The sequence below is a fragment of the Arvicanthis niloticus genome, chromosome 3 (genome assembly GCF_011762505.2).
Source record: "Arvicanthis niloticus isolate mArvNil1 chromosome 3, mArvNil1.pat.X, whole genome shotgun sequence".
NCBI lineage: Eukaryota > Metazoa > Chordata > Mammalia > Rodentia > Muridae > Arvicanthis > Arvicanthis niloticus.
In genome coordinates this window covers 108603997-108622644 of record NC_047660.1, presented here as the reverse complement: position 1 = coordinate 108622644, position 18648 = coordinate 108603997, and the positions used below count along the sequence as shown (strand labels likewise).

Sequence of the window (18648 nt, the reverse complement as noted above, 5' to 3'; positions counted from 1 at the left end):
GATGTGGCCCTGGCTTCCTTAGCCCAGAATTCACTGTCAGCTTCACAATCTGGAGTCAAGGGCATAGCAGACTTCAGGAAGCTAAAGCAGCAGCCACTCCCGAGGGGGAATTCCAAGCCCCCCTTCTGATCATCTGCTGGGCCTTGCAGAACTGGTGCTTTGCCCACTTAGAGCCTTTGTCTTGTAGACCTTTTGAGCAGTCGGTAGGATGGGCATTGTCGCTCGCCCCAGCATTCAGAAGTTCATGGAGTGAACTCCATCATGAACGATAGCCCCAGGCCCAGATGAACCCAGGGTTTCATCTCAGTTCATTGTGTGTGTGTGTGTATCTGAGGGCGCCTGGGGGAGGGGCACAAGGGCCACCTTAAAGGTAAAGGGCAGAGAGGCTGGGTAAGGTGAAAGGGGCAAGTGTGTCGTCCCCAACTGGCTGCGTCTATGGCCTGAGATGTGCCAGGCATCGGGTGGACGCTCCACAGCCCCGAGCTCCGTCCCGTGTGACACAAATGTCATTCCTGAGGTTGAAGGGCACAAAGTAGCCAAAGAGCCGGGAGGGAAGGCTTTATGAAGGATGGCTGCCCAGGCTTGAATCCCGCCTCCACGCCATACAAGTTTCACAGCCTGGGCTAGCAAGGGTCATGCTGTGTTCTCTTTGTGCATGAGGCATTACTGGGTTTTATGAAGATAAGACTAATCCATGCATGGTACTTGGAACCTGACAGCCACCCAGAAGCCGTGCTGTTAGGCACTACTTTTCAAACCAAGGACAGCCAGCCTCTGTAGCCAGTGTCATTCCTGGCTCTCAGCTTTGAGTCTCTAGGGAGACAGGGCAGGCTACACTGCCTGGAGCCTGGAAGTTTAACAGACAGAACTGCGAAGGTATCCATGTTGCAGCTGCACAGACAACACACTAACTTTATTCACATTGATACAAAAGTAGATTTTTCTAGAAATGTTCCCTTGTGCTAGAGGGAGAAGGTTAAGCAGGGTCAAGGTGGCAGGCCAGTGGTAGCAGGGTGGAGGGAGCTGGGGCCTTCTCATTCTGCTTTGTCTATACACAATAGGCTGGTGGGAGTGGGGAGGTACACATCCAGAGAGGGAGACAGAGACTCAGGTAGGATGGGGCTCGGGCACACTTGCTGCTGGTGTCCACTCCTCCCCTTGCCTGCTGTCTGTTTCCCATGGGATACCTTGGTTCTAGCATGGATAAAGCAGGGTGGACCTACCCCTTCCCTCCTGACTCCCTTCCACACTGGGTTGAGAAGGGCTACCATGCCCAAGTCGGACCAAGGTGGCAGATGGGTAGGGGCTGAAGAGTGGGTGCACAAATGCTCACACAGGCAGAAGGAGCAGAGGCCAGGATGCCCACTGAGGTGCCCAGGGGGCTCACTGGGGCAGGGCCTTAAGGATGGCATTCACCTCCTCCGCCACGGCCGTCAGCGCAAACTCAAACTGGTCCTGTGCAAGGCCAGTGGCAGAAGGGTCAGGGGAAACCTAGCCTCTGCCTCTGCCTCTGCCCCAGGGGACTTTGCAGGGGTGGAGGGTGCTGGGCATCTGGAAAAAGGGGAGTCTTCCTGAGGGATGTGGGAGGGGCAGACTGCTGTTGGTTTCTTCATGGTGGCCATGAAGAGAGTACTTGGAAAGAGAATCAACTAGGGGTGGGCAGGGAGCCACTGTCACCTTAGAACGGACAAGGCCAGGCCGCTGGTCACGGACATGCTCCAGGGTGGCAGCGATATCAATCTCCTTCACTCCTGGAGATAGGATGGAGTAAGGGATGCTTAAGAGGGTATCCAGGGGAGAACACGTCCCATACATCCTGGGCACTCTTGGCAAAGGTTGGAGAGATGGGAACACATGCTCCCCAGTGGGTTCTCAGGCCCATTGGGTGCTGGGGAGCCAGGAGGGACCAGGGGTTGTGGGTCCTGTGGGGACAGGACCTTACCTTTCGCCATGCGATTCAGGACCATGTCAATAAGGATATAGGTGCCTGTCCTCCCTGCACCATCACTGAAATAGGAGATGGTGACAGACAGGCTTAGCCCTGACAAGGCAGGAAGGGAGCAGCCATGGGGGTTGGGGTGGAGACATTGGCTGATTATTCGAGTTGGCCTGAGAAGAATGTTAGTGAGTCATGGGTGAGACAACAGAGGCCCCAAGTAGCAGGCCTGTGAGCCCTAGCATGTCCCCAGGCATGGGGACAACTAGAAAAGACAGCCATGGCTCCACTTTCAGTGGAGGCAGCAGGACAGAGTGGGGAATGGCCCTCTACAGCCTAGGGTCAGGCTTTGTTCAGAGTAAACATTTCCAGTGCTGTGAGCTGACATTCTTGTGTGTGTGTGTGTGTGTGTGTGTGTGTGTGTGTGTGTGTATGTGTGTGTGCCCCCGTGCGCGCACGAGCCTGTGGCTATTTTTAACTCATTAAAGACAGGGTGTGCCAGATCTGGCTCCTGTCTGTTGCTCACCAACTTCAACAGGCAGACAGGCAGTGTGCCCATGGTTTGTGCACAGGGAAAAGGACCAGAGGGAAGGACGGAATGAGGAAGGCCCCAGCCCAGGGCCTCTGTGGCTGGTCCTTACCCACCTGCAGTGCACTATGATGGGGCAGGAGCGGCCTCTGTAGCACTTGTTCACTTTCCTGCAATGAGAGGTGAGTGTGAAGGCCAGAGACCACTAGCCGGAAAGAAGAACATCAAGCATACAGCATCATGTGACCACACGCTGGCTTTCTTACTCTCCTGCCTTGTGGCAATCACAGAGCAGTAAGAGAGAGAGAAGGTTCAGGGCTGGTGACAAAGGATCACAGTTGACTGGGGGGGGGGGGGGGTTGGCACTGGGTTTGATCTGTTACTTGGGAGCCATGCACCCAAGCTGTCAACTGGAATAACAATTTAACCTCTCGGTTCCCATACCCCTGAAATGGGAGCCAATAACAGGGACCATTTGTTAGGATTCTTATGAAATGCAACAGGCCACAGGCGCTCTCCATAAGTGGTAGTAAGGATGGAGAAAGAGCAAGTGGTTCTGATCAAATCCAAGGCATCCTGGTAACTTCCAGGCCTCCTCCTCTACTGTTGTGAAAATCATGCCTTTCTACCCAGGCCCTTGGTCCACACCAGCCCTGATATCAGGTCACCAAAATGCATTCATTAGCAACAACGACTTTGTTCTAGCTGTCACATGCCAGCTGAATGTATGGAATTCTGCTGTAAGCCCCAGTGATTGTTTAGCAGTGACCTTATTAGTTCCTCTATGAAGGAGTTTGCTAGTGTTTTTTGTGGTCAAGCCAAGACCTCATTCATACTCTATTACTGAGCCAACCAAAACCTTTACTTAAGTGATGAGAAATTGGGAGAAGTAAAAGGAGGGGGAACTGTAATCAAGATATATTGTATGATAAAATAATCCATTCTCAATAAAAGGGAGGGGAGAATTTTACATATATATATATACATATATATATACACATACACACATACACACACACACACACACACACACACACACACACACACACACACACACATATATGAATGAAGGGGACTGGAGAGATGCCTCAGTGGTTAAGAGCACTGACTGCTCTTTCAGAGGTCCTGAGTTCAATTCCCAGCAATCATGTGGTGGCTCACAACCATCTGTAATGGGATCCAATGCCCTCTTCTGGTGTGTCTGAGACAGCAACAGGCTATTCACAAACATAACTAAATAAATCTTCAAAATCTTTTACTTTAAAAATATTAACATTATTATTATTCAGCAGGAAGGACTGAACCCAGGGTTTTGTGCATGCCTGGAAAGTTCTCAACCACTGAGTTACATCCCCAGCCCTTTTCACTGTTTATTTTTGGGACAGGGTCTCACTAAGTTGCTCAGACTGGCCTTGAACTTGCAGATCTGCCTCAGCCTCCTGCACAGCTGGAATTCCAGGTGTGTGCCATCTCTGCTGACTAGACATTTTTAGGTTGTTTGTTTGTTTGTTTGTTTGTTTCAAGACAGGGTTTCTCTGTGTAGCCCTGGCTGTCCTGGAACTCACTCTGTAGACCAGGCTGGCCTCGAACTCAGAAATCTGCCTGCCTCTGACTATGCATTTTTAAATGTGGAAAAAGCTGGAAATAGTTTAATACTCTGACATCATTTTCAAAATGTGCTGCAGGGTAGTCAGAAATCACTGTCATCCTGGAGTTCAGAAACTACCAAGGTCCCCATCTCAACTCTGCCCCTCTGCCTGCCTGGAAACCCAGGCCAGCTTGGCACAAGACAAAGGAACAGAAGGTTTCAGTACAGAGGCTTCTCTGCCACCTGTGTATGTGGAATGGCAAGGGATGCTGGATGCCCGGCCTGCAAGTTACGTCCCTCTGTAAGCTTCTGCTTCAGCACCACCACCACCACCCCAGGAACCCCCCAAAACACCTCCCCACCAGCCCATGAACTTCCTGCACGATAATCTTGGTCTCTTTCTAAATTCCTGGCCCAGTTCTCCAAGCAGCTTTCAGGCCGGTCCCTTCTCGACTCGCCCGCCCGCCCGCCCGCCCGCCTGCCTGCACCATCCCTGCGGTTGCCACACCTGCCAATGACCACTTTTGTGGCTGTTCAACAGAAGTGAGAATATCAGCAGAGATCACAAAAGTAAATAAATAAATGATGCTGGCAGCCATGAGACTGGGAGGGAGAGACAGAAGGGAGAGGTGCAGAGGGAGAAATGAAGACAGAACAGGTGCGGGGAGAGTGACGGATATGCGAGGGAAGAGGGAAAGAAAAGAAAAGAAGAAATTAAAAAAAAATAGAGCCAAAAAGACAGAAAGACAGAAAGGATGAAAGCTGGACAGGAGAGAGTGAAAGAGCAAGCAGGCACAGGGCTGAGGGCCAGAGGGCAAGGCAGGTGATAAAGTAGGGCCCAGCCGAAGGAGAGGAGAGGGAACTAGACAGGAAAACCCCCACCCTCCCACCTCCCACCCCCCACTCCCTCGCCTCCAGGGAAGCCGACAAAGGAGCCAGATGGTGGAACGGCTGTGTGGGAAAGTGGGTGAGAGAAGGGCACCAGGTTAGGGTGGGACGGCCAAACTGTCTGTACTGGTTTGGGGACGGGAGGCTGGTAGAAGGGACAGAGATCAAGGGCGAGGTTCCAGGCCAGACCTTGGTCCGCAGGAAAAGCTGATGGGTGGCTGCTGGCAGTTTGCTCACCTGCGGAAGTCCAGCAGCGGCCGGGTGGAGGCAGGAGTGCCCTCTGCCGGCCAGCTGAGGAAGTGGAACTGAGTCAGCGTGCGAGTCTCCTGGGTCTGCACGTTCTTAAGGTAGAAGCTCCGCACCAGGAAGTCCTCGCACCAGATGTGCTCCGACACCAGGTTCACCTGTCAGGTAGCCGGCAGGGTCTGAGGTCAGGTGCGCACGCGCTCCGCTCCGGTCCCCACCCTCCTGTTCCCAAGTAGTGCAAATGCTAAATATTTGAGGAGGTTAAAGGCGGTAATTTCAGTTTGTGGATATTTATTTTCCCTGTTTTACATACGCATGGCTCTTGAGTTTTATCAAAGTCCTTACAAATGCTTTTTGGTGCTAGACAGAATTCACAAGCTTTCATGTATGTATGATGTGTGTATGTGTGTGTGTGTGTGTGAGAGAGAGAGAGAGAGAGAGAGAGAGAGAGAGAGAACACGTCTATACATACATACATACATACATACATACATACATACATACATTCATATTTTAAAAGGCCACCATCCACTCCTTACTGTTGGGTACTCTGACCTCATAGACGTGGTAGAGAGAGGATCCTTCATCCGGCCAGTAGCGGTCACACTGTTTGACACCATCCTCCACCAATGGGGTCAGCATAACGATGACAGTGCAGCCACTCTCCCATACCATCTAAGGACAGAGATCCAGGTAAGCGGCCCTCTAGCCTCCCTAGCCTTGGCTGGGGTCAGGGGCCTCTGGTTCTGAGAAAACCCCCCTCCAAGTGTGCACCTGCCAGAAGTCTGCGATGGTATGGGACAGCGGTCCCTGTGTGGCTATGTAGGCCGGCATCCGAGGGTCATGCTCGATCTAAAGGCAGAGAGGATACATCATGAGCCAGAATGAGAAGGGCCAGCTCGGATGAAGCTCGGTCAAGAGTGGGCCAGGGTATGTGTGGGGGTTTGGGGGGTGGCTGAGAAGCCTATATTTTAGTTTGAGGACATGGACTCTACAGTTTCAGGGCGTGGCTGGATTAAGAGGATCAGGGAAGATGGGCAGACTGAATGTGGGAATCAGAGCCACTCACAATGGGGCTGGCGTTGATGTAATCACTCCGAGAAGGGCTGCTCTCCACTTTCAGCTTGATTCGGGCATGGTCATCTGCACAGAACTCACAAATCACCTTCTGGCACCAGGGCCCTGCCACCCAGCCCGAACCAGGAGCCTGGCACCTTCTCCCCCAGCCACGAATTGCTCCTAGTAGAGTGTGGGGCCAGGCTGGCCCACAGCTTGCTTACAGGGTAGGAAGTCAGGATGGCGGTTCTTCTTGATGTTGCCCTCACCCTGTGCGGTGGCACAGGTGTTTGGCTCTGCTTGGTAGGCACACAGGGCCTGCCACTCCTTGGCCAACCGGTCCCGGTTCCGAAGGTGATCTTCCATGTATGCCTGTAGGGGCACCACAGCCTGGCTCTGGGCCACACTGCCCGTCCTGCCTCTCCTGCTATCCTGTTCCCTCCCCACTTTAGGCTTGGGCCCTTTCCTGACCAGAATCATGTGTCCTGTGGAGATGTCCATGTTGGCCTGGGCAGGCTCCTCGCACCAGGATGGTGTGCTGCTGTGGGAACTGGGGCTGGCCTGGGCCGCGTCACTGAACTGGGAGGAGACACTGCTCACCCTAGAAGGCTCTGGCTGACCCTCTGCCCGGTTAAACAGGGACTTTGTGGCCATGTGCTGGCGACACAGGTCCTGCAGAGGAAGGATTGGGTGAGGCCAGGGCTCCTTAAACTCCCTCTACAAAGGTTTCTAAGCCACAGGCTGGAGCTTAGTGGTCCTGCAGGTATAGTGCTTGCCCAGCATGCAGAGTTCAGTTTCCAGTGCTCCAAACAATGCCTCGGATTCCACTCTGGAGCCTTAGGCTTGTCTCTGATCTATGGGGTGAGTAAGGTCTGTCTTTCATGAACTTCATTCTTTCCTGCCTGGGTGTTTATGACAACCTCAGATATCACAAAGTAGAACCCCAGTATCAGATTACTGGGAGGCATCCCGGGAGCCAACTATCCCAGCCCATATTCATTTAAAAAGTATGTCCCAACACCCCTTCCAGGACCTCTCCATCCTCTACCCAGACAGGACCTTATTCTGTCCACATGCTCACTCCACACAAGACTGAGTCTCTCCATGAGCTTGCTTCTATAGCTTCACACCTGGTACTCAAAAGTAGTGTCACCGTGGGCACCCTCCGGCCCCAGCGCTGCCAGGCGCTCCTTATCCCGCTGTCTGGAATGATGGCGCATACACAGGGCCACTGCCAAAGCCACTAGCAGCCCAGCGACACCTGCCAGGGCCACCACAGTAAGCAGCACTGAGCGCATGGGAGATATGCCATGGGCTTGTCGGGGAAGGACTGCAGCTGCTTCCTCCCTCTGTGGGAACAAAGCTGGAATCAGAGGGATGATGGCAGGGGAGACTGGACCTTGGCTCCTTCTTAGGCCACCTCTAGGGACAAAGCTGTGAAGGCAGGGATATGAAGGTAACAGGCAGGAGGGCATACGGATTCCTTCCCAGTCCACATTGGACCAATTCAAGAGCCAGAGCCTTTGGGTGACCCCCAAAGAGAAAAGAAGTCAAGAAAATGATGGTATAGCTTTAAGAATGATCCTTCAGGAAAGCGCCACTCCGCCATCTGATGGTCAAAATGAGAACTACACAGAGGTGGGCTGCGTGGGAAAGAAGGCTGGTGAACCCAATGAACTTTCAACCCTTAAAGGGCCAAAAAGGGTTCTTATTCTTGCCTCCTCTTTTGTGCTCAGAGTCTGACCTACGAGGGCTTTGACGGATTCTACAGTTAGTGCTTACCTGTCCCACCCCTGTCTGCAAAATCTGGAGCCCTGTTTGCGCTTCCAGTTCAGACTTCACCAGCCCTGCAGGAAGGGTGCAAGCCAGGCTCTTTTCAGCCCTACGTGGGCTGGAAATAGTTTAGGTGAGCATCAGCACAGGCCTGGGAGTCAAGGCTGGGGTCATGCTGAGCCTGGGCTCAAGGATAGGGTGCTATTTACCAGCTTGTTGGGTCACATCTGCCAAAGACAGGTTCTGCTCATTGTGCCGGATTCGGAAGGTGACAGCTGGTCCCACCACACTGCCAAATAGGAAATATGTTACTCCCTTACCCACCCGAGACTCTAGATTCTAAATAAAGAGGCCAGCACTGCGGATCAGGGATTCCCACGAGTGTGTCTAATACAGGCAGATTCAGGATGGGGCTAGCAGCAGGCCTACATGTGGCTCTCCTACTTCGACAAGTTGAGAGGACCCTGACCCCCAGAGCTGTCTTCCTTTCTTCCCTAGACCCTTCAGTACCACCTCACTCAGGCGAGACCCCCGTGCTGTCCCAAAATGGCAGCCCCACCTGATGTTGATGAAGCTGCCCGAGGACATGTGCGCATGCTCAGCCAGGATCTCCAGCAGCGTCACTCCGTTTGCCAGACTCAGGGGTCTGCAGGAGGGGAGCGGGCAGCGACAGGGGCGTGGTGATTCTCAGGCACTCTTTTGAGACAGGCCACCTCAAGAGGTGTAGAACTACGCCCTGCCTCTCTGCCTTTTTTTTTTTTTTTTTTTTTAAATAGAGCTGGATTCTTGCTCTCTGCTTCTTGCCAGACAGGCTAACCCAATCCCACAGGGACTGGAAGACTTTCCCAGGCTGCAACACTCACTTCTGGTCAGTGACTATATAGCCATACTCCTCAGCTGATGGTCGAGCTGACGGCTGTCCCACCACTGTGGGCTGGCTCTGGCCCAAGGGACTTTTCTTCTCCAGTAGGACAGATGAGGTGCCCAGAGGACTGGATGTCTGGGGAGGTTCAGGGAAACCAGGGCTCAGCACCTGCTGAACTTCGCTGGAGGTGGGGCTGGAGGTGGGGTGTCCAGGAAGCAAGGGTATGGGGGGCCGAGCCTCTGCTGTGTCTCTCCTCTGTGTTTGTTCTTCTATTGTCTGTTACAAGACAGGATGCAGGTGTGACCTCTAGAGTGGAAGGGCTGGGGGGGGGGGCGGTCACACTTTGGGCTCTAAACTCTTTACAGTGGAATTTAGGAATGTTTTAGCTTTTCACCCCCGAAGCCCACACAATGGATAACAGAAAGTGCATCCATGAAATGTGAGTCAAATGTATGAATGGGAGAATATAGGGTTTAGCGAGTGAAGTGTGGTCTGTAAATCACAGAGTGGGGCTAGAGTGTGTGTGTGTGGGGGGGGGGGGAGTGAGCCTGATAATCGGGAAAGTTAAACAGAAAGGCAACGGATTTTAGGCTTTTGTTCAGTGGCAGCACGTTAGAGGCCTACACCTAAAACAAACAAAGCCCATCCAGCTACAGCAGGATGGAGCCTCCACCAAAGCCGCCACTGTAGGAATCACGGGAGTCTGAGAGGATTGTGGTAAAAAGAGGAGCAAATTAAGGATCTGGCTTCTTGTCCTGTTGACTTGAAGAGAGGGCTGAGGCCACAGGGGATCATTTGAAGTCTCTGAGCCTTAAAGTGAGGGACCAGAGGATAGATTCTGTGCTGTGATCTCGAAGCAAAGGGGGCGGCTTATGAGACAGGGAGGTGCGGGGAACTCACTTTCTTGACATCAGCTCCTGCGACATTTATAGCTCCACCTGTAGAGACACAAAAAGCAATCGTCTTAGGAAAGAGAGTCAATGCCAAGGTGAGAAAGGACCAGAGCTCTTGAACCTGTTCCATCTGTGTGACCCCTATCCTGTTAATATCCTCAGATGCCGTCCCCTGCACCCAGGCAGCCGCTCACCATCTCCGGAGTTTCTCACTCTCTAGTCCTTTCCTGGTCTAATGCTTCTTGCTCCCTGTCCTCAGAAGAACTCTCTTTTCAGCCAGGCATGCTGGACCATGCCTGTAGTCTACACTCTGGAGGTAGAGGCAGGATCGTGAGCTTGCAAATCATCCTAGACTACAGCAAGACCCCATATCGAGAAGAAGAAAACCCGAGAACTCTCCCGTACAGTAACCTCCATGGAGAAGGGAGTTGCTGGCCTCCCTGGCTGGACACTCACCAAGATTTCTTCCTGTGCCCCTGGGCAGCAACTGCAGCAGGGTCAAGAGGGTAGAAAGCTGCTCCGGGGTCAGCTGACGCAGCTCTACTCCGTAGCCTGCTAGTACCGCAGCCAATCTCTGCAGACTTACATCTGCTGGGAGCCAGACATGGAGTTTAGGAATAAACTGATGCAATGCTGATAGGTGGATGGGGGGTGGAGGGCGGGACAAGCACATTTCGAATTCTTTTCAAACACTAGGACACGGATGCCCATTCCCAGACCTGGAACATACTCGGGGTGTGCCAGGTGCACACCCCACTGTCCCCACATCGATGCTAGGATCTTTGTAGATCAGCTTGTCAATGGACAGTTAAATGTGTGACTGAAAGGCAGAGTGCCAACTGTGGTGACTCGCACTTGTAATCTCAGTCCTCAGGAGTCTGAGGCAAGAGGATTGCAGCAGGTTTGAGTCCAGCCTGAACTAAAAATGAGGATAGCCTGGGATAACAGCAAGACCTCATCTTAAAAATAAAAATATAATATAGGCCCCTGGCAGACAGAGAGGTAGATGCCGAGGACACTGTTACCTGGTTGTGCTGCTTGGGGAGGGGACTTCTCCCCATGACCCCCTAGTACTTCCTCCTCATGGCCCTCTGAAGAGTCCTCTGCCCGGCTACTGCCCCCTTCCTCTGGCAACCTTGGCACCCGGGCCCTGCCAGGCACTGGCAGCTCTTGGGCCATGTAGAGCAGCCCTGAATCCTGGAAAAGCTGAGCAGGTGAGGGACCTGTAAGGTCCCCATAGGAGTGTCCAGAGTGAGTCCCCAAAATGGCCTTGGAGATACTTCTGCTGAAGACTGCAGGACTTTCTGCCTTGGGCAGGTGGCCAGCACCAACTACCCCAGAGGAGCTCTCTGAGCCCCGGGAGCCATCTCGGGAGCCAAACTGTGGAAAACCAGAGATGTGGGTAAGAACCGAATCAGGGCTGGGACCTGGGGTTGGGGCGTGGCCAGAGCGGAAGGCTCACCTGGTGGAACAGATAAGGCTGTAGCAGTGCAGGTTCATACGTCAGAGCAGGGTGTGGAGGCTGTGGGGGCATTAGCAGATGCTCCAAGAGAGGCGGCAACAACTCAGCCTGCAGAGAGGACAGTGGGGAGCCCACCCCAGCTCCATTCCCACCCCCTGGAGGCCGAGAGAGCCCCTGGGGAGCAGGAGAGGAGCCAGTGGGACTGCCCTGAGAAAGCAATTCCCCTGCAGGGCCTAGTCTCCTGGGCACCAAACCAGACCTGGGGAGGAAAGGAGAGAGAGAGAGATAAGGAGTGGGAGAGAGAGAGAGAGAGAGAGAAAGAGAGTGAGAGAGAGAGAGAGAGAGAGAGAGAGAGAGAGAGATTGATTTGTTTGTTTTTTTGGGGGGTTTTGAAGACAGGGTTTCTCTGTGAAGTCTTGGCTGTCCTGGAACTTACTTTGTAGATCAGGGTGGCCTTGAACTCAGAGATTCACCTACCTCTGACTCCTCCCAAGTGCTGGGATTAAAGGCATAGACTACCACCACCCAGCTGAGAGATTTATTTGTATATTTGTATAGGACAAAGGTGTGGACAGTTTACAAGGTTGAAGTTGGACAGAGTCAGTGTTTTAGAATAGCCCTGTCCCTTCAAGAAATGAAGAGGAGAGACAGGCTAGAGGGTATGGAGATGAAGTAGGCTAGAGAGGCAAGCTTGCCAAGGTAATTTGGTATGTCTCTGGTTTTGGTAGAAAAGAACAGGGGTGTAGGTGTGTGTGCGTGTGTATTTGTGTGTGTATATGTGTATGAGTGTGCATGTGTGTTGTGTATTAGTGTGTGTATGAGTATGTGTGCATGAGTGTGTGTGATTGAGCGTGCATGAGTGTATATGAGTGTGTGTATGTGTGTGCATGTGTGTTGTGTATGAGTGTGTGTGTGAGTATGTGTGCATGAGTGTGTATATGTGTATTGTGTATGAGTGTATGTGTGTATGAGTATGTGCATATGAATTTGTGTATGAGTGTGTGTGTGTTTATCTAGGAATCAAATCCAGGGCCTTATGTATGCAAGATGATCGCTCTACCACTGTACTACATCCATATGCATGTCTTTAAACACAGCTGCACAGGCTGGGGAAGCTCAGGGGGTGGTGTATGGGAGATGGGAGCAGGGGAAGGTGTATGGGCATACATGGGATGGACTGTGACTGTAGGGTGCCTCTGCGTTGTTGTCCCTGTGTGCCATTCCCCATCCCGAGCTCTCTAAGTATATGTTCAAACAACAGAGACCTCCTGGCCCCACCACTCTATTTCCCTCTTGGACCATTTGTCACACCTGAACTTCACATGCCCTTCTTTTGTCTGAGAATTGCCTTTAGAACAGCAGTTCTCAACCTGTGGGTCTTGACTCCTTTGGGGGTCAAAGGACCCTTTCATACGGGTCACCTAAGACCATCAGAAAACATAGATATTTACATTATGATTCATAACAGTAGCAAGATTGCAGTTATGAAGTAGCAAAGAAATAATTTGATGGCTGGGGTCAGCACAACACGAGGCACTGTATGAAAGGGTCGCAGCGTTAGGAAGGCTGAGAACCGCTGATGTAGAGGCTCTCACCACAGAGACAGTGCTGTTTCCTGCTGTGCATAATTCGTACAGGAACAAACTACTTAGGTCCAGAGAAATTCTATTTTGTTCATAACAACTACTTTAATTCTTCTTTTAGGACATCAAATGCCAACGTTTTCTCAAAGTATCCATTAGTGTCCCATTTTGCTGGATTTCCAGGATAAACTCAGCTCCTGCCGAGCACATGAGCCTATCAGAGGGAAGGACCATTCTCTATGTGGTTTAACCTGTGTCCCAGTCTGTGGACCTTGGCCCCTCCAACCTCCCAGACTATAAGGGAGGTCACAGATCAGCAGTTTCAACAATTTAAGGCTGTTGAGAAAGGCTGCCTACCTGTCCCTTGGATGGGGCTCTGGGGGACGAAGCCTGGGGATGCGTTCCATCTCCTGGGAGATCACATGCTGGGTGAGGTCATCATGCCAGGACAAGCCTGTTGGGAGGAAAGGCAGGGCAAAGTTGACTTGGGACTGGGGTCCCAGTTCCAGAGCCAGTGGTGGTCAGTACACCCCATTCCCTACAGTGAGCTGTGATGGGCAGAGTGGGGGTGGGATGAGGTGCCAGGGATTGGAGACACAGTGGGTGAGCTGAGCTGCCTCCCTGCCTCTATCCTCAGCTGCAACTTTTGGAGTCAAACTGCTTGGGCTGGAATCCAGCTTTGGCTCCCAAAGAACTGGGGGATTTGGGCAAGTTGTTAAACCTTCATTCCTTCATCTTGGTTCTCTCTGGACCTCAACTTTCTCATTTGAGGATATGTGACTCCTAAGATTGTTGTTGATAATTATCCTGGAAAACAGTTCTGTGACATGGAAAACTCTTAACAAACACCACTGCCCCTGTCACCATTGTAGGTCTCCATTCTGAGCCTGGATCTTTTATGGAGTGGGAAAAAAACCACATTCTGTAGGCTTCTGTAGAAATAAAATATGGTCAGGAAAATGAAGTCCCCAATATGCCTGCTTCAAACACCTGGACCATCCTCACTACCATCCTTCTCATGATCTCCCAGCAGCAGCATGGAGCATCTGTTTGACTCATCACCCATGAAGCTCTGCTCTCAGAAGAGATGTCTCATTCATTCTAGAGAGACCATACCTCATTCTCCTCCATTCTTCCTTCTATGGGTTTATTTATTTAGAGTCATGGTCTCATTATATAGCACAGGGTGAACTAAAACTCATGAGGATCCTTCTGCCTCAGCCCCCCAAGTGCTAGGATCACAGTTGCATGCCACCTTGCCCACATCCTGTTCTGGATTCATAATCTGGGTTACTCATGACTCATATCCTGGGATCTGCAAACATTCAATTCACGCATTAGAACTATCTGTGTTCCTGTTACGATCAACTCTTCCAAGTGGCCATTTTGTTGCAGCAAGCTTAAGACATACACAGAAGCTGGATGCAGAGGTACATGACTGTAGTTCTGACATAGAATGCTAAAGCAGAAGGATTACCATTAATTTCAGGCAAACCTGAGTGATGTAATAAGTTTGGAGTTAGCCTGGGCTACACAGCAAAAGCTTGTTTCAAAACAAACAAGCAAGCAAGATTCCAACAAACTTAATCCTTTCCAGCAACCTCAGCTGCAAGGCTTTCTGTGTGCAACTCCAAAGAATGTGAACAGCCCATCTCTAGGACCATATCATCATGTTTATTTGACCCTTATCTAGCAAAATCTAGGTAGGACTTCATGAATAGATATAATAATTAAGTTTCATGGAGAAAAAGTTTGGGTGAGGTGGCCATTTACTCCCCTGCCCCCACCAAGTTCCAATCTCTGTGTTCCAATGCAACCAGACCTCACCTTGGGACATGAGTTGCCGGAGCACGCCTTGCAAGCGCTGGAGAACTGGGGAAGTGACTTGTAAGAGGGGCCGTGCCTGCCCCACCCCCGCCTGGCACTGTCCAAACAAGCCATCTAAAAGCACAAAGGTCTTGTCAGGGCTTTTGCAGGAAGCCTCCCAAAGTCCAGGCTGCAGATGGAAGATGTTCTCTCCATCTTCTCTGGCTTTAGAGTTCTGCTCCTCTGTCCTTCTTACAGCTGGCCTGTCACTCCCCACTCTTGTTTTTTGAATCCTATGCCAGGGCCCTACTCACCCTGAATACAGACTTCCAGATGTGAACAGAGTCTGCGGTCAAACAGACAGCCTGTGGAAGAGAGGATGTTCAGAACACAGAGAAAGGTCAGATGGCTTAGAAGCAGGGGAAGGAAATATGGCTCATTATTTCTTTCTAAGGAAGACTTTAAGTTGGGAGGACGGTGGGAAAGAGGCCTAGAACTAACTCCCTCCCCCGGCCCTGGCATATTTTTGCATACACATTTATATATGTGGTCAGTGTTGGGTATCTTTCACACTTTGTATTTTTAAAACTGGGTATCTCACTGAACCTAGCATTCACTCAGCACACCTAAGGAATTTGACTGTCTCACTTTCCCAGGGGTTAGGCATCAGTCACTATGCATGGATTTTTATATGGGTGCTGAAGATCCAAATTCAGGTCCTTCTGCTTGTATGACAAGCGCCCTACTGAGTCATCTCTCCAGTCCCAAGGCCTAGAATTCTTGAGGAAGTATGAGGTCTAGCTTTGGAGTCTGAAGATCTTATTTTCAATCTTTAAAAGACTCAATTTGCCTAAGGGGGACTTGGAACATGGAAGGAGGGGAGGGTAGATCCTGTAGCATTGCAGGAGAATTCGTGGCCAAATTCAAAAGGAAACGGTAGCTCCCCAAGTCTCTCAAAGCATCCTAATTCTAGTAGCCTGAAACTAGAGACGGAAACTCCAGCACACCTCCCCCGCGTGGTAGGGAAGGGGTGCAGGTGCTTGGTTCTAAGGCAGCCTGTCCCAGGCCAGAGTTGATGGCGCTGTCCGTGGTGCTGAAGCTGGGAGCTAAGGGCACGTCGGGAAAGAAGCCGTTTACCAAGGGAGGGGTGGCAGGACAAGGAGTGGCCACAGAACCTCATCCTTCCGCTCTATCTTGTTAACTCTGGGCCTCACAGGAAGTACCACGCACTCCAAGCCAGGGTGGGGAAAGAGGGAGCCAGATGGAGAGGCTGCGCCCCTTCCCCCACGCTCCACCTTCCCACCCCGATCCCGGGCCCATGAGTCAGCGCTGACTACGTCTGCTTAGATGTGAGTCAGCACTAGGCCCGGCTGCGGGGAGGGGGACAAGGAGAGGACCCTCCCTTTTTACTCCTCTTCCGCTCCCTCCCCCGCGTATCCCCCTTCTTATAGCAGACCAACTAGAGCAAATGGTCTCTCTAGAGTAAAAAGATAAACCCTGCTCTGTCTCTAGCCAGTCCTGCGAGGAAGCTGGAGTCGGGTGACAGAGGAGAGGCTCCTGCCGCCGGTGGTCGCCAATTTCTCCTTCTCGGCTTCCGATTTCTCATCCCGGGTCTCCACCTCGATGCCTCTGGCTTCTCCCACGGTCCTGTAGTCCTTCTAAATCCTTCGACTCGCACGCACCCCCACTCCTCCTGAACCTAGTCTTCCCTGGAGCCCACTTTTCCAGGTCCCGCCTGCGAATCCCGGCTCCACCTCCCAGCCTACGCCCCTTTCCTCACCTCCATCTCCCTTCGTCTCCCTTCATCTCCTCTCATCTTCCTCACCTCGTAACACACACACCCCACCAACATTTATCCTACCCGAGCTTCTTGCTTTTGCGACGCTCCCCCCACCCCCATCAAGTTTCCTCCTGACCGTGGGCACTGACGGCGCTGCAAACCCCAGGGCGGCCGCTCAGCAACAGCAGGCAGACCAGCAGCCGGAGGCCCCCGGAGCCTCCGGAGCCCCCGGGACACCCGGGCCGCCGCGGGCGCCTCATCCTTCCCGGCTCTGAGCCCTCGCTCTCCAGCCAGAGTCTCAGCGACGTTGGTGGGAGCCTAGGCGGAGTCTACCACTTCCCACCCACCTCCAAGGCGGGGTCTACTTGCCCCTCTTGAGGCGACCTGGCCAACTGCAGGCGTGCAATGACGACATCTCCACCCCCCGGCTCTTATGCCTATTTGCGTCATACTGGCGTACGAGCCCCTTCTTAGCCAGGGACCTACTCAACCTAAGCCTCCTCCACCATATAGTAGGTTCTTCCCTAGAATTCCCACTGGGCCCACCCACTCCTGACCTGACCTTCTTCAGGTCCGCCGCCTCTGTCTCCCTGGCTCAGGTTTGGTACGAAGGACTCAACTTCTATAGGGAACAGGAAAGATACGTGGGCCAGGGAGTATAAACCGTGGTACAAGAAGCTAAGAGACCAGAATAGGAACTCTTACCGCGGCTCCATTACGGTTATTGGCGTCATCCCGAAAATCAGAGATAGTTAGGCACGCGCACTGGGATAGAAAGGGATGCGATAGTTGCTTACCCTTGTCTGAAGAAGCAAAAAAGCACCTGCCCCACAAGGTGGTGGTGAGAATTTATGTAACTAGATACTGCAGCAAGACCTGGACCTGCACATCGTAAACACTCCTACGCATTAAGTTCTTTTCCCGTTGCAATCTACTCATCTGGCTCTTGAAACTGTTTCCTTCTTTAATATTTGTTTTTCTTTTAGTTGGTACATAGCAATCGTACACAAATGTACAGTGTGACATTCAGTACATGTACACGGATGTATGCAATGCTTAATGATCAGATCCGCATACCTGGCACGTCTATTCAGACATATATCATTTCTTTGTGTTGGGAACACTCAGAATCTTTGCTGTCAGCTAATTTGAAATAGTCCGTTGAGTGTGGGCGCCTGTAGTTATCCTGCTGGACTACAGAGCATCAGTCATGCTGCCCCAGCCGCACCCCTGTGAGTGCCACCATTTGTTATTAGCTCTGACTGTCCCTTATCGACGGTCTTATGATTTCTACATAAGGTACACATCACATCAGACCAACTCTCCCTCCTCCCCACACACTGCTCTGGTTAGACCATTTCCTCAAGCCTTATCACAGTAATTTCCTCCGTGGCTTTTTAATACTCTTATTTATCCAGTGAGCAAAGGGGTGAGTTGTCTAAAGTTCAAATCAATTACATTACCCTTTTGCTTTCTAGTTATTGTTTCATTTTGTCTCGTTTTTAAGACAATATGGGTCGTTGAGATGGCTCGGCAGGTAAAGACGTTCACTATCCAAACCTGATGGCGTGAGTTTGATTCTTTGAATCTATATAAAGATAGGAGAGAATCAATTCTATGATGTTGCCTTCTGGCCTCTGCATGAGTGCTGTGGCATGCCCTCTTCATCTCACACACACACACACACACACACACACACACACACACACACACACGGGGAGAGAGAGAGAGAGAGAGAGAGAGAGAGAGAGAGAGAGAGAGAGAGACAGAGAGAGAGAGAGAGACAGAGAGAGACAGAGACAGAGACAGAGAGAGACAGAGAGAGACAGAGACAGAGAGAGAGAGAGAGAGAGAGAGAGAGAGAGAGAGAGAGAGAGAGACCCAAAATGGTTTAGTGAAAAAAACACTCATCTAGACTTCAAGTTATTGGCATTTGGGATGTGTTTGCTCCCTTTTAATGTTGATGGTAGACATTATGAAATTCCTCATAAATATTTCAATATGCATCTCTAGGAACTAGGGACGTGTTCCTACAATCATATCACTTAGAACTCAGTTCATGCTCAACTATCTAGAACTGTTTCCAAAATGTCTTCTTGGCTGTTTGTTCAAATAGGAGTCAACCAGGGATCTCTATTACATTTAATTATTCTTTCTTTTCTTCCTTCTTTGTGTTGTTTTGTTTTTGAGACAGGGTTTCTCTGTATAGCTCTGGCTGTCTTGGAACTTGCTCTGTAGACCAG

The 18648-nt window shown here is 51.3% G+C and overlaps 1 protein-coding gene across 11 annotated transcripts; it reads right to left on the bottom strand.

The window, feature by feature from the left end:
* Positions 1-885: 885 nt before the first annotated feature.
* On the bottom strand, positions 886-17210 carry Ptprn (protein tyrosine phosphatase receptor type N). Of its 11 annotated transcripts, XM_076931632.1 has the most exons (24): positions 17111-17210; positions 16968-17027; positions 14940-14990; positions 14647-14760; positions 13177-13273; positions 11237-11495; positions 10800-11154; positions 10231-10362; positions 9782-9819; positions 8880-9157; positions 8576-8662; positions 8226-8305; positions 8026-8090; positions 7374-7592; positions 6715-6915; positions 6468-6615; positions 6257-6330; positions 5962-6039; positions 5743-5862; positions 5179-5345; positions 2582-2635; positions 1943-2007; positions 1678-1751; positions 886-1455 (listed from the first exon to the last, which is right to left on the bottom strand). In XM_076931632.1, exons 4-24 carry the CDS (start codon positions 14654-14656, stop codon positions 1384-1386), a joined length of 2673 nt encoding a protein of 890 aa, XP_076787747.1. In that variant the 5' UTR covers positions 14657-14760; positions 14940-14990; positions 16968-17027; positions 17111-17210; the 3' UTR covers positions 886-1383. The 11 variants fall into 11 exon arrangements, with proteins under 11 accessions (XP_076787747.1, XP_076787748.1, XP_076787745.1 ...); XM_076931633.1 differs by lacking the exon at positions 17111-17210 and having other exon boundaries at positions 16968-17071; XM_076931630.1 differs by lacking the exons at positions 16968-17027; positions 17111-17210 and adding an exon at positions 16753-16870 and having other exon boundaries at positions 10231-10365.
* Positions 17211-18648: the final 1438 nt, after the last annotated feature.